The 13,877-nt window shown below is 38.3% G+C and overlaps 1 protein-coding gene across 1 annotated transcript; it reads left to right on the top strand.

Moving 5' to 3' along the window:
* The first annotated feature begins 788 nt into the window (after positions 1 to 788).
* On the top strand, positions 789 to 13,838 carry UMPS (uridine monophosphate synthetase). The gene is made up of 6 exons (XM_045540109.1): positions 789 to 1,030; positions 4,595 to 4,748; positions 6,519 to 7,190; positions 8,932 to 9,107; positions 10,640 to 10,754; positions 13,461 to 13,838. Exons 1-6 carry the CDS (start codon positions 875 to 877, stop codon positions 13,628 to 13,630), a joined length of 1,443 nt encoding a protein of 480 aa, XP_045396065.1. The 5' UTR covers positions 789 to 874; the 3' UTR covers positions 13,631 to 13,838.
* The last annotated feature ends 39 nt before the right edge of the window (positions 13,839 to 13,877 follow it).

The raw sequence follows: 13,877 nt of genomic DNA, 5'->3' as shown, positions 1-13,877 counted from the left end.
TTGGATTTTCAGACTGGCTAGAAACGTTATCCTCCTGGTAACATTAATCCTGATACGGATTAATTCATCTTCCTCTAACTCTCCTCCCTCCCTCATCTTCTCTACACCTATTACCTGCCACGAATGTGAGATACACTAACAAAAATAAATATGTCCTTCTCCAGGACGCAGAGTGCAGACAGAAGAGGTAATGAATAATAATTACCTAAATGCTTTACATTCCTATGTGCAAACTGCTATCAAACTGTCAGACGCTACTAAGTTAAGCAAGGAATTGAGTAAATGTCCCTGTCTTCGAGAACTTACACTCTATTTGGAGAAATGTAGGAGGAAACTAGTGGCTAAAAATTGGCACATTATGACATGCTAAGCCAAGTAATACAAAGAAATAAGCGCCAGCGCGGTGGCTCACGCCTGTAATCCCAACATTTTGGGTGGCCAAGGCGGGAAGATGGCTTGAGCTCAGGAGTTCAAGACCAGTCTGGGCAAACTAGTGAGACCCCATCTCTCTTAAAACAAAAAAGAAAGAAAGAATAGAAGTAGTCAAGAGGACGCTGAGCTATAAAAAATGAGCAGGATTTACACAAACTATCTTGAGAGGCTGGACTTTACGATCCTAGAGTCATTCTAGCTGTTCCGGACTTTAAACGCCAGAGATCCTACCCAGAGGAAACCAGCAAAAGTACAAACGCCGGCACGAGGTTCGCTAGCCCCACCCGACCGTCGAGCCCCGGGGACCCAGAAACTGGCAGGGCGAGCCCGGAAAACCGCCGAGCGGCGGACGGAAGAGGCGGGGCTCCGCGCGTGACGTCATCAGGGCGCCGGAGGCCGGGCGTGCCTAGGAGTTAGTGCTGCTAACTGGGCGCGCGCGGCAATGGCGGCTGCCGAGGAAGTTTTGGGGTCCTTGGTGATGGGTCTGTACGACGTGCAGGCTTTCAAGTTTGGGAACTTTGTGTTGAAGAGCGGGATCTCATCCCCCATCTACATCGATCTGCGGGGCATCGTGTCTCGACCGCGTCTTCTAAGTCAGGTGCCCAGGAAGGGGAAGGATGGCGGGTGGCGGGAAAGAGGACCAGGAGATGGAGGGCGGAAGAGTGACAGGAATTGGGCCGTGGGTGAGAGCAAAAGAGCCAAATAGGCAGGACGACCCTACTGCTGGTCTGGGAAGTAGGCTTGAGAAGCACAGAAGCCAGGAGTTGTTGGGTTCTTTGACCGACTGGCTTTGACACGTGCTTTTCAAGAGTTGGGAAACCTCGTTATGGCTTTGTCTGGCACAGAAGTACTTGAATAAGTTCCTATATTTACCGCCGGAAAATTAAACATGGAGAAAAAAGAAAAAGGTGGGTGGACGGAGAATTTAGTAGTTGGTCAAATACTTGGATGTGCTGTTGCTTGGAAAGGGGGATTTAATTTTACACTGTGTAGCCAGGAGCAAGAATTAAGGCCAGAAAGTAGGTATTTCAGGGAGGCAATTTTTGGTCAATATAAAGGAAAACTTTGTACAAATTAGAGGTTTCTAGCCCAGTGCTTCTCAAACTTTGAGTATATATAAATCGTCGGGGGATTTCGTTAAAATGCTGAATCCGGTTCAGTAGGTGTGAGGCAGGGACTGAGGTTATGCATTTCTAACAAGGTGCCAGCCCAAACTGCAGACCGCACTTTGAGTAGAAGGGTATGAATGTGATATCCAATAGAGTTGCTACTATCCACATGTGAATATTGAGCATTACGGATTTTTAAATTTAAATAGTCACATGTGGCTGGTAGCAACCATATTGGACAGCACAGAGAGAGAACATTTCCATCATCACAGAAACTTCTGTCTAGAAGACATGTATAAGTTCCCTCCACTCACTTAAGGGTTATTTTCATTGGGCACGCACTTTGTGTGGTTATAATAAAAAGGATTGAAGCACTGGCTGAGGTGTATTGACTTCTCACTATCCAGAATCTTGCTGTGATGCAGAATCATGCTGTAGTGTATCTCATCATGTAGAGAAAGTGAATCATTAAGGATTTCCTAATGAAAAATTGTTTATTTTAACAAGTCAGGTGATGACTGAAATTATTTTTTAATGCTAGATCATGGTGTGTGTGAGTGTATGAGAGAGAGAGAGTGATTTTTGGTGATTAACTGGGGAGGAGTTCAAAGCACGAAGAGACCTGGCTATAACTAAACTCCTTTTCTCATCTACTTATTTATGTGAATAGAGTGTCTCAGTATTTATACCCTACAAAAGCAATAATATTTATGCTAAACTCCAATTTCCTAATAGTAATACTTGACTGTGGTGTTATGCATACATTAGTGTACATGTATACATTAGTGTACATAGTGTACATAATAGTCTATACATTAGTGTACTAATTGAAGTGGAAAGGTACCATTTATCCCACTAAGAAATGTATTTTCAATTCCAAAATAATCTGTTTTTATGATTCTGTCAAAATTTGCAAATTATGTTTTAATTATATGCTCATAATTGTAGTGATATACAGAAGAATATATATATATATTTTGAGGTTTGAGTCTTCTTGTTTTCTTCTTTTGTTTTAGAGACAGGGTCTCATTGTGTCACTCAGGCTGGAGTGCAGTGCCATCATCATAGTTCACTGTATCCTTGAACTCCTGGATTCAAGTGATCCTCCTGCCTCAGCCTCCTGAGTAGCTGGGACTACAGGCATATGCCACTGCACCCAGCTAAATTTTTTTTTTTTTAAACATTTTGTAGAGAGGGGTCTTGCTATGTTGCCCAGGCTGGTCTCAAACTCCTGGGCTCAAGCAGTCATCCTGCCTCAGCCTCCCAAAGTGCTGAGATTAACAGGTATGAGCTACTGCACTGGGCTACAGAAGAATTCTTAACACTTAGAGACTTATGGTCATGGGAAATATTTTAAAATTTACCATTTTAAATTTTAATTTATATACGTTTTTATTTTATATACAGAGAAGTATGATAGAGGGATCAGTAAAAGCTTTTCAAGTGTAAGTATATATTGCATTAGATTAAAATTCTGTGGACACAGTGAAGTAAAAATATAAGTTTGGAAAAAATGTAAAAATTTTCCAATTTTCATAGTCCCCCATTTTCATGGGTGGGTTTTGGATTCTGTGTATTCATTTAAAAGAGCTATAGGCCGGGCGCGGTGGCTCATGCCTGTAATCCTAGCACTCTGGGAGGCCGAGGCGGGAGGATTGCTCGAGGTCAGGAGTTCGAGACCAGCCTGAGCAAGAGCAAGGCCCCATCTCTACTAAAAATAGAAAGAAATTAGCTGGAAACTAAAAATATATATAGAAAAAATTAGCCGGGCATGGTGGCGCATGCCTGTAGTCCCAGCTACTCGGGAGGCTGAGGCAGAAGGATCGGTTGAGCCCGGGAGTTTGAGGTTGCTGTGAGCTAGGCTGACGCCACGGCACTCTAGTCTGGGGAACAGAGTGAGACTCTGTCTCCCAAAAAAAAAGAGTGATATAACCGTTCTAAGATAATATATTAATATTTTTAGAACTAGATATTATATTCTTTGAAACTTAAAAACATTTACAGATTTTTAAATATTTAGAAGTAGTAGAGTAAAAAATTTTAAAGATTTCTGATCTAGTTCACAAAGCAACTCTGAGTGATTTCTTTAAAAAAAAAATAAGGTAGTTTTAGGTGGGTATATGCATTGTAATATTAAAATGTGATGATTTATGTGGAGAAGGAGATTATAAAATAGTACTTCAGTCTGGGTGAGGTCGCTTACGCCTGTAATCCCAGCACTTTGGGAAACCAGAGTGGGAGGATCATTTGAGCCAAGGAGTTCAAGACCAGCCTGGGCAACATAGACAAAACCCTATCTCTACAAAAAATAAATACATAAAAAACTTAGCCAGGTTTGTTGCCCATACCTGTTGTCCTAGCTACTTAAGAGCCTGAGGTGGGAGGATTGCCTGAACCCAGGAGCTGGAAGTTGCAGTGAGCTATGATTGTACTGTACTCCAGCCTGGGTGACAGAGCGAGACCTTATCTCTAAATAAAGAGATAGATAGATAGATAGATAGACAGACAGACAGACTTTACACAATAGGTTCTGTATTTATGAAACTTTAGTTGAAGACTTCTTTCAGAAAATCTAAAAGGTGATAGATACTCAAAGCATAGTGGATTACTAAGGGAAACTGGGAAGTTGGGGGACCATCCTTAGTCTTTGGGGTCAACATCATGACCTTCCCTAACACTCGTGTTGCCTTTAGAGCAGACCCTGAGTCTAGCTGAGTAGGTTCATTCTTGTGAGTTTTTTTTTTCTTTTTTTCCCAACCCACCTCCCCTCTTTCTTTCTTTCTTTCTTTCTTTCTTTCTTTTTTTTTCATTTTCTTTTTTATTTTCTTTCAAGCTAACAGAACTACCTCATTCTTGTGTTTTTATACTTATATATGTATTTGGGGATCTGTGGAGAAGGGTGACTTAATAAAAAGGCATTTGTTTTTCTCTCCAGTCAGGTTTGAGACTAACCCCCTCTAGGTTATTACTGTCTTTAATGTTATGTTGTTACATTATTTATATATCATTTAAAATAGTAATAATAATAGTTTATGTGTTCATTTTTCTTATAGGTTGCAGATATATTATTCCAAACTGCCCAAAATGCGGGGATCAGTTTTGACACGGTGTGTGGAGTACCTTACACCGCTTTGCCGATGGCTACAGTTATCTGTTCAACAAATCAAATTCCAATGCTTGTTAGAAGGAAAGAAACAAAAGATTATGGTAAGGTAAAAGTGGGATAAACATTAAGTTAATATGATATCTGATACTGTTAGAAGTTTTTCCTGTTCTATACACTGTTTTACCAGTCATCTTGAATATTCTTCATAAGTACTTTAAGTTGTTATTGTCTGTGGAATTTGTTAGCTTTTGCTATAAAGTACTTTCCTTTCCATTAGAGTGTACATGGGAAATGCTTCATAGTGATTAGATAATGAAAAAAAGTAGTTTTTTTGGTACTCTATCTATGAAACCCCAGCATCTTTACCAGCCTTTCTCTCATCAGCAGAATGTTCTAAGAGCACATAGTTTCCCAGTATATTTGTACTTAAACTGCATGAAGAGTAATGCATGAATAAAATTACTCTCATAAAGCAAGGTAAACACCTTAGGGAGATATTTTTTGTGGGTCCATGGCAATAAGTTATCAGGTAGCTTGTTTGCAACCTAAAAATCAATGATACTAAGCAATTAATGGGCTTTTTTGTTTTATGTTGATGTGATAATGGTTTGTTACAATTTTTTGAAATAAGTCCTTTCACATATGCATTCTAGAAATTTTTATGTTGAAATCATGTATTATATCTGAAATTTGCTTCTAAAAATTGTGGGGATAGGGAGTAAGGGTATAGATGAAACAAGACTGACCATGAATTGTTAGGTGGTGAGGTTCTGTATTCATAGGTGTTCATAATACTATCTTGTCTACTTTTGTTTGTTTGAAATTGCCATTATAAAAAAAATAAGAAAAATAGTTGAATTTTTGCTGCTTAAAGGCACAGCCTTAGGTGTTTTTTGAGCTAAAATAATTATCTGTATGGGTCCCTACCCATAGGGGAACTGTTATTTCTATTTTCTTACTATATGTTTTTAAAAATGTTTTTAGAATGAAATTATTCATTTTTTAATATACCTATTTATTTTTTAATATAGTTTTGTGTTCTAGGCTAAGCTGATTCAGTTAAATTTGTCAATTCTTCAAGCAGAGGAAAGAATTTAAGAGAAAAGGAATGGGAAAGGTCAAAGATAATACCTGTGGTAAAGCTCAGAAAGTGGGTAAAATGACTGCCAATTCTATTTCCATTTCAAAATAAAACAAATGGTAGTGAAAAATATAAAAATGAGTCTATAAAATTTATAGCCTGAGTTGTTTACATTTCATAGATTATCTGAAAATAGTCTTTGCGGTTTGGGGTAGAGAAGTATATATTTAGTCACATTGCATTATATAATTCATAAGATTGTAGTAATAGGTCTAAATGATTGCTGAAGATTTTTCCTCCTGAATTTATAGCTTCAAAAAGCCAATTGTTTGGATCATCTTGAATGTTGAACTTGTAATAGTTTGTTGATGGAAAAAACAGTGATTTCATTGATGATACTTGGGTTATTCTGTTTCCTAACTTTCCTTGATCTAGGTGATCTTGCTTTAAGAAACACCACATTTGAAAATTTGACTATAAAACACATTAAGTGGTGTGTATTTACGCTACAAAATAATTTACTTGTTTTATTGTAAATAGTCTGTACATGTAACTGGCAGTTTTCAATACAGAGATAGTGAACAAAACAGTCATCAAGGCACATTGAAAACAAAGATAAGTAGCTCCAAAGTAGATTATCAGAAAATAAGACTTAGATCATCCACCCCTACATAAGTATATACCAAATTTATGCTGTAAGATACATTTTGAGTTGGCTGGAACGTGTGTGTGTGTGTATGCGTATATGTATGCTTTAAAGTTGGAATCAACAGAATTTTTTCTTTTCTAGGTACTAAGCGTCTTGTAGAAGGAGCTATTAATCCAGGAGAAACCTGCTTAATCATTGAGGATGTCGTCACCAGTGGATCTAGTGTTTTGGAAACTGTTGAGGTTCTTCAAAAGGAGGGCTTGAAGGTCACTGATGCTATAGTGCTGTTGGATAGAGAGCAGGGAGGCAAGGACAAGTTGCAGGCACATGGGATCCGTCTCCATTCAGTGTGTACATTGTCCAAAATGCTGGAAATTCTCGAGCGGCAGAAAAAAATTGATGCTGAGATGGTTGGAAGAGTGAAGAAATTTATTCAGGAAAATGTTTTTGTGGCAGCTAATCATAATGGTTCTCTCCTTTCTGTAAAGAAAGCACCCAAAGAGCTCAGCTTTGGTGCACGTGCCGAGCTGCCCAAGATCCACCCAGTTGCATCAAAGCTTCTCAGGCTTATGCAAAAGAAAGAGAGCAATCTGTGTCTGTCTGCTGATGTTTCAGAGGCCAGAGAGCTGTTGCAGCTAGCAGATACTTTAGGACCCAGCATCTGCATGCTCAAGACTCATGTAGATATTTTGAATGATTTTACTCTGGATGTGATGGAGGAGTTGACAACTCTGGCAAAACGCCATGAGTTCTTAATATTTGAAGACCGGAAATTTGCAGATATAGGAAACACAGTAAAAAAGCAGTATGAGGGTAAGTATTATTCAGGAATCTGCGAGAATCAGAAATCCAGCTTAAACTGGCTGAAGAAAAAAAGGAAATGTATTAGGCCGGGTGTGGTGGCTCACGCCTGTAATCCTAGCACTCTGGAAGGCCGAGGTGGGTGGATTGCTTGAGCTCAGGAGTTTGAGACCAGCCTGAGCAAGAGCAAGACTCTGTCTCTACTAAAAATAGAAAAAAATAGCCAGATGTGATGCCATGTGCCTGGAGTCCCAGCTACTCAGGAGGCTGAGGCAGGAGGATCCCTTGAGCCCAGGAGTTTGAGGTTGCTGTAAGCTGGTCTGACGCTATGGCGCTCTAGCCCAGGCAACAGAGCGAGACCCTGTCTTGAAAAAAAAAAAAAAAAGGAAATGTATTAGCTCACATAACTGAAAGTCTAGCCATAGAGCAGGCTGTCAGTTGTTGTTGGATCTAGGAGCTCAAGTGATGTCTTCTGAACTTGATTTCTCTCCATCTCTCAACTCTGCTTTTTTCTCTATTGACTTCTTTTTTAGGTAGGCACACTCCATGTGCCCACCCCAAACCAGTCACTCTGGCCTGTGGTATAGAATGCCTTTATTATCTGGCCTGGGTAATATACCTACTCCTATATCTGTGAGGTTATTAACTTTATTTTAAACTTACTGAGCTGAGAACCAGGCTGGGATAGCTCTCCTAAAGAAAATGAGTATGCCGATAGCAGAGGAACGGTTATGTGGGTTCTGGGCATGCAAAGGGGTTTTCAGTAAAAATTATAGATGTAGGAAACAAAGAAAAAGCAGTATAAAATGGTAAGATTTATTTTCATCTGAAAAAGATCTGTTGATATATATCCTTTTTTTAAAAGATTTTTTAAATGTCAAATAGGGACCCAAAGTAAGTACAAGTGTTGGAAAAAATGCTTAGTTCTACTACCCATCTTCTATGCAACTTTGTCGGTTTTTACAAGGATGTGATCATACTGTATATAGCTGGGTTTTTTTTTCACTTACACCAGATATTTGATCGTGTTATTTAGACTTATTGTAGGCATCTCTGAGGTAATTTTTCTTAAAGTAACTCATGCATATTCTTAAGCCGTTTCTTCAGAATAGACTTGTTTATAAGTGACTTTCTTCATGTGCTTAAGACGTCCTACTGACATCGCATTGCTTAGCTTAGTTTGGCTTATTGACTGTGCTTTCTTCAGGTTTACATATAGCTTTTTTTCAAAAAACGTTTTTACTGTTAGCTTTTAAAATGAATACAGTTGTCTTTTGGGATTAGAATAGCTAAGGAGATCTAAGGAACATGTAGAAATATTGAGAGATAGTAAAGTTGCTGAGAGATCCCTGCAGAGTGAACATTTGTCATTTTCAAGAGGAATTTCAAAGTGTCGGTATCCTTGACATTAATAAATGCCCATCTTCACTGGAGTCCCTTTCTAATTGCATGATCTTCATTCAGCTTGAAGGGAAAAACAGTCTTATCAGTGTTCCTGATAAACAAAGTACAGAACTTGCAATAATTTTTTTCTCACTGTGATCTCTTACCCAGCTGCAAGGTGGAGTGATACGTTTTTCACAGATAGAACCATGGGTTCAATAATAATCACTAGCATTCCTGAAGTGTTAGACTCTATCATTAACATGTTACTTGGAGATTATTTCATATTATGGTTGGTTGGTTGGGCAAAAGGTTAGAGGTTTTTGTTAGAAAGTTGGCAAATATATCCCCCCTCCCCCCCTTCTTTTAGGTGGTATCTTTAAAATAGCTTCCTGGGCAGATCTAGTGAATGCTCATGTGGTACCAGGCTCAGGAGTTGTGAAAGGCCTGCAAGAAGTAGGCCTGCCATTGCATCGGGGGTGCCTGCTCGTTGCGGAAATGAGCTCTGCTGGCTCCCTGGCCACTGGGGACTACACTAAAGCAGCGGTAAGTGACGGATGGACTGGGGCAAGAGAAGGCCAGGGCTGTTAAGCTGCATGCTATAGGGCAAGAAATACCTTAATCCGGGGTCCATGGAACCTCTACCAAAAAACAATAGCTCTTGTTAGTGTGACAGTATGTTAATACTAGTTGATAGAGTTCGTTGGTAGTTTATAGCATTTTATATCTCACAGTGGACACTTAAGGAATTTGAACTGTGCTCTTAGAGAAACATTGAGATCGAAATAGTCAAGTAAACATCTGCCTATAGCTACCAGGCCTTTAAGATAGTTGTCTTTTTCATCTCACCATGAGTTGACTGAAGATGAGAAGAGCTTCCCAGACACACAATTTCTCAGACTCTCCCAGGTCCCACAGAGAGGCACGTTCTCATGACAGCTGCCCACAGGAAGTAGCCTTCTATCTTTGATATTGATTCGTTTTATATAGGAAAAGCTCTTTAATTAGAGTCCACATGCATTGTTTCCTCCAGTAACTCTTCCATTATTAAAAGTTCTTATAACGCCCCCTTCCCACCCCAGCATGCCAAAGTAGAATATGAGATGGGTAATTATCTGGTTAAAAAGTTACCCTTCACATTTTCCTCTGAGTAAATTTTTGGTTGGATATTCACCTATAAAGGTAGATAAATCACCTTTCAGATATTTTAAAGAATATAATATTACATTTTAAAATTACCATGAGAAATTTAATTTTTTCATATTATTTCAAAGACTATATGGAGCTGTTAAAAACTCACATGGCTCTAGAGTCAGGTTTTAACTCCACCCTTGAGTTGACCATAAATGTCTGATTTCCCAAGACTCACAAGCAGAGGGGCCATGAGTCAGTGCTAATATTTGGGCCATTCTGGGAATCTGGGTCTGGCTCGAGGACAAAACATCACCTGTTTGTTAGTGGTAGTGCTTGGTGGCAAGAATGGATTGGTGTGAGTCTTAGGGAAGAGGCAAATCAGAAAGCCAGGCTGAACTTCTAAACAGACTTTGGGGAGACCAGTTGAGAGCAAATGTTAAAGGAGAGGGAAAGCAGAAGTGGGAGAGGTTTCTTCAGCTCTTGAAAACGTAGCTGTTTTTTATATGATGGCTGCCCTTGGGTGTGGAGTACCCTTTGTAGATAGGCTGTAAGCTTTGAATGTGGTTTCTTACCATTATGTGTTCTAAAGTACTCACCCCAGATGATTTTTGCAAGTAGGTGGGTCACCAAGTGTTATTACAAATAAATAATTATGCATCTTGATTTTATATGCACATAGTATAAGATTTTTGTTAATCGGTTGATCAGGGGAAGGGGTAGGAAAGGGTCATCCCAGGGTCTTAATGAAGCAAATATGTTTTATAATCATGATTCATAGATAAGATGACCTGTTTCAGACAGAGTTTATATATATGAAATGAGAAAAAGCATCTATAATATAATAAAGTTTCTAACTAGTTAATAGAGTAGATTTTTTTTACTTTTGTAGAACTTTCATTCTGTGTGTTTAACTATTTTCTTGTAATATGTCCTATTCCATTTAGGTTAGAATGGCTGAGGAGCACTCTGAATTTGTGGTTGGTTTTATTTCTGGCTCTCAAGTAAGCACGAAACCAGAATTTCTTCACTTGACTCCAGGAGTTCAATTAGAAGCAGGAGGTAAATCCATTCATTGGTCATGACTCTTGCAAAAGTGCTTCTTTACCCACAGCAGGCAAAATTAAACTTTGCATGTTATTATAAAGTTGCTGAAGAGAAGCCTTCTTTGTCTAGAACAATGATGAATGAGCACTTTGGCCTGCCGATACCTAGATTTGCAAAGCAGCTTGCAGTCTAATTTTACGATAAAATTTTAGAAAGATTTTTCATTGAAATATTTCAGAAAACTGATATTTTACGTTAGTGTTTCTTATCTGGTGTTCTGAATATGCTACCAAAAGAAGGTATTCTGTGCTCAAGGAAGTTTGGAAAACCCTAGGCTAAACAAAATTAAATATTTGTTTCTTTGTTAGAGGATGTTGCAGACCTGTGATGTGCTTATGTCTATCGTGAATCTCTAGTGTGGGGATCTGTGGTCCTGTCATGTTACCAAACTTATTTGAACATGTAACACTTTCAACAGACTGAGAAATGCAGTTAGAGTGGCTAAAAAGCAGTGCTAATTTTCTTATTGATGGTCTTCTATTCAATAAAGGAATAATCCAGGTTATGAAAATATACATATTTAATTGTCCTATGGGATTCAATAAAGCTGCTTTAGTTTTGAATGAGGATGAAATCATGACCAGAAAACATTTATTTTTCCAGGTTATTGTGCAAGAAAGGTTGCTCATCACAGTTACTGGAGTTTATTCTATCCCACCTTCCATCTCTTTCCTTCTTTATAGGTTAGGCTTAAGAAGTTGGTGATTGGAACTGTGAACGTTAGGGTTCTCACTTTATAAAATTATTAAATATTTAAATATAAATACTTAAAATGAAAACAACTGTGGTTGATAAACACTGAGAATGTCATGATTGAGGTTTATAATATCAAGAAGGGTATGAGTTTGGGAATCCTTAGTTGGAAACCTTATCACCCCTCAGTGGAATTTGTCAGGTTGACAGCCCTGATTTTCTGTTTTTACCATTGCAAAGTTCAAAAGATACCTTTAAAGATATTAAGAGAAAAGTAGATTTTATACTAGTTATTCTTGTATAACTCATACCCACTTCTCCTTTACACCAGTCCAGCTTTCCTCACCAGAGATAACTACCTCATTCCTTCTAACAACTGCATAATGTTTGCTTGTTATGGTGGGGCCATAATGTGTTTAACCATTCCCCTGTGGATGCATTTAAATTGTTTAGAAATAGGAAACATCTATCTATATGTTTTTGTACATGTAGAGTATTTCTGAAATACTCTTCTACTAGACCTGAAGCTCCTTGAGGATGGGAGCTCTTTCTGAAGAATGCATATCCCCAGCACTGTACAAATGTTGAAAGAATGGACAAGAAGCTGTATAGAGACAGACGAATGAGTGTTTTTGAGACTGTCAAGATAAACACTGAGAATGTAATGATTGAGGTTTATAATATCAAGAAGGGTATGAGTTTGAGAACAAACACTATGACTAGTATACCCATTAATCTTAAAGGAGCTAATCATTTTGTATAGATAATATAACACTTAAGAAAAAGAAGGAACTGCCTTTTTGGTTATTTTGATTTTAATTAAGTATTTTAAAAAGGGAGCATTACAGAAGGTTAATCAGGAAGAAAACTAACAGGCTGATGAGAATTCAAATAAATAAGTTAATGGATGGTAGATGTATCCCATGCCAGGTTAAAGAATATGGGAAGTTTCCTATGCCATTTTCCAAGTTTTACATTTCAGATTTCACACACTACAGAACAGGCCTCGGCAGAATGGCTTGCCTAAGGCTTTATAATAGTTGTTTTGGCTTGTGGCATTTTTAAAAAAATTCCACATTTGTGTTAAACATTTTATGAATCAGATAGATTTGGGTTTTTGGCCCTTCCAACTTGTAACCATGTGTCTTGGACAAGTTATTAATACTTTACTTCTTTTGGTCTCATTTTCTTGATCTGTAAAATGGGGACAATAACAGTATTGACCTCGGGTAATGGAGAGGCTTCAGTGAGTTATAATATGTAAAGCATTTAACACACATCTTGGCACCGAGTAAGCACTCTACTTGTCAACTGTTAGTATTATTTGTAAGCCCCCACAATTACTTGACTAGATAGTACGGATAGAGTCTAGGCTTTTAGGAATATTTAAAGCATCTTGCATTTGAAAAATAATAAGTCATTTAACAGAGTGCTTCTAGAATAGCAGAATTTTAAAAAGAATAAAAAAGCAAAAATTAGGGATTAGAGTTTGTGCTCAGTCTGTATGACTGCTTGATAGAGTGTGGCAGAAAGGTTCATGGTAGTAGTGGTCAGGTTAGATGCCTTGGGAGGTCTTTCCCAAGAGTGCATCACAGTGATTCTGAGATGTATGCTCAAATTTTCTTCAATTTTGAGGCCAAGTTTTATTGTATTTTTTTTGGCATTGATTATTTCTTGGCAATATAGGGAATTTACTTCATTGTTTTTTGATATTGTTAAACAATAGATGATCTACAATTTGACATTGAAAGGGAGTTGTTTAGCATCTTTCTGCTCAGTGAAGGTCTCTGGCCTATCCAGCGAGCCTCTTCGGCTCCTTTTGTTACCCACTTGCTGTGTAGATGGGGAATGGAAAGCAGGAACATGTTTTTATTTAAAGCTGGTTAGATGTTTTCTCAGAGAAGTTATGTGACTGGGTTTCTGATTATTGTATTATGTTATTAAACAGTAGCTTTTGTGTTTTCACAGGGGATAACCTTGGCCAACAGTATAACAGCCCACAAGAAGTTATCGGCAAACGAGGTTCCGATATCATCATTGTAGGCCGGGGCATAATCTCAGCAGCTAATCGTCTGGAAGTAGCGGAAATGTACAGAAAGGCTGCTTGGGAAGCTTATTTGGGTAGACTTGGTGTTTGAGTGCCTTGGATGCATTTTTGTGAAGACCTTGAACATAGTGGTCTCTTGAAAGTCACTGGCTTAAAATAATCAGCAGCCTTTACTCCTGCTTTGATTCTCCCACAGGGCCTATGGGGAGATTGCTTCTGGTATTAGCATAGTCTTTAGCAAATATTGAGTGACTTGTAATCATTGCATCGTTACTATAATAAATTTATTTTCAAACTTGCTTTTATTAAAATGGGTGTGTGTTAGGCATCCACAGTCC

The sequence above is a fragment of the Lemur catta genome, chromosome 1, assembly GCF_020740605.2.
Source record: "Lemur catta isolate mLemCat1 chromosome 1, mLemCat1.pri, whole genome shotgun sequence".
NCBI lineage: Eukaryota > Metazoa > Chordata > Mammalia > Primates > Lemuridae > Lemur > Lemur catta.
The sequence above is the reverse complement of the archived record's forward strand: the minus strand, read 5'-3'. Positions and strand labels throughout refer to the sequence as shown.

Excerpts from the sequence above, each read along its gene's own strand:
- UMPS (XM_045540109.1), top strand. The coding sequence starts at position 875 with ATGGCGGCTGCCGAGGAAGTTTTGGGGTCCTTGGTGATGGGTCTGTAC. Across the intron at positions 4,749-6,518 it reads GAAAGAAACAAAAGATTATG|GTACTAAGCGTCTTGTAGAA; the intron begins GTAAGGTAAAAG and ends TTTCTTTTCTAG. Across the intron at positions 10,755-13,460 it reads AGTTCAATTAGAAGCAGGAG|GGGATAACCTTGGCCAACAG; the intron begins GTAAATCCATTC and ends GTGTTTTCACAG.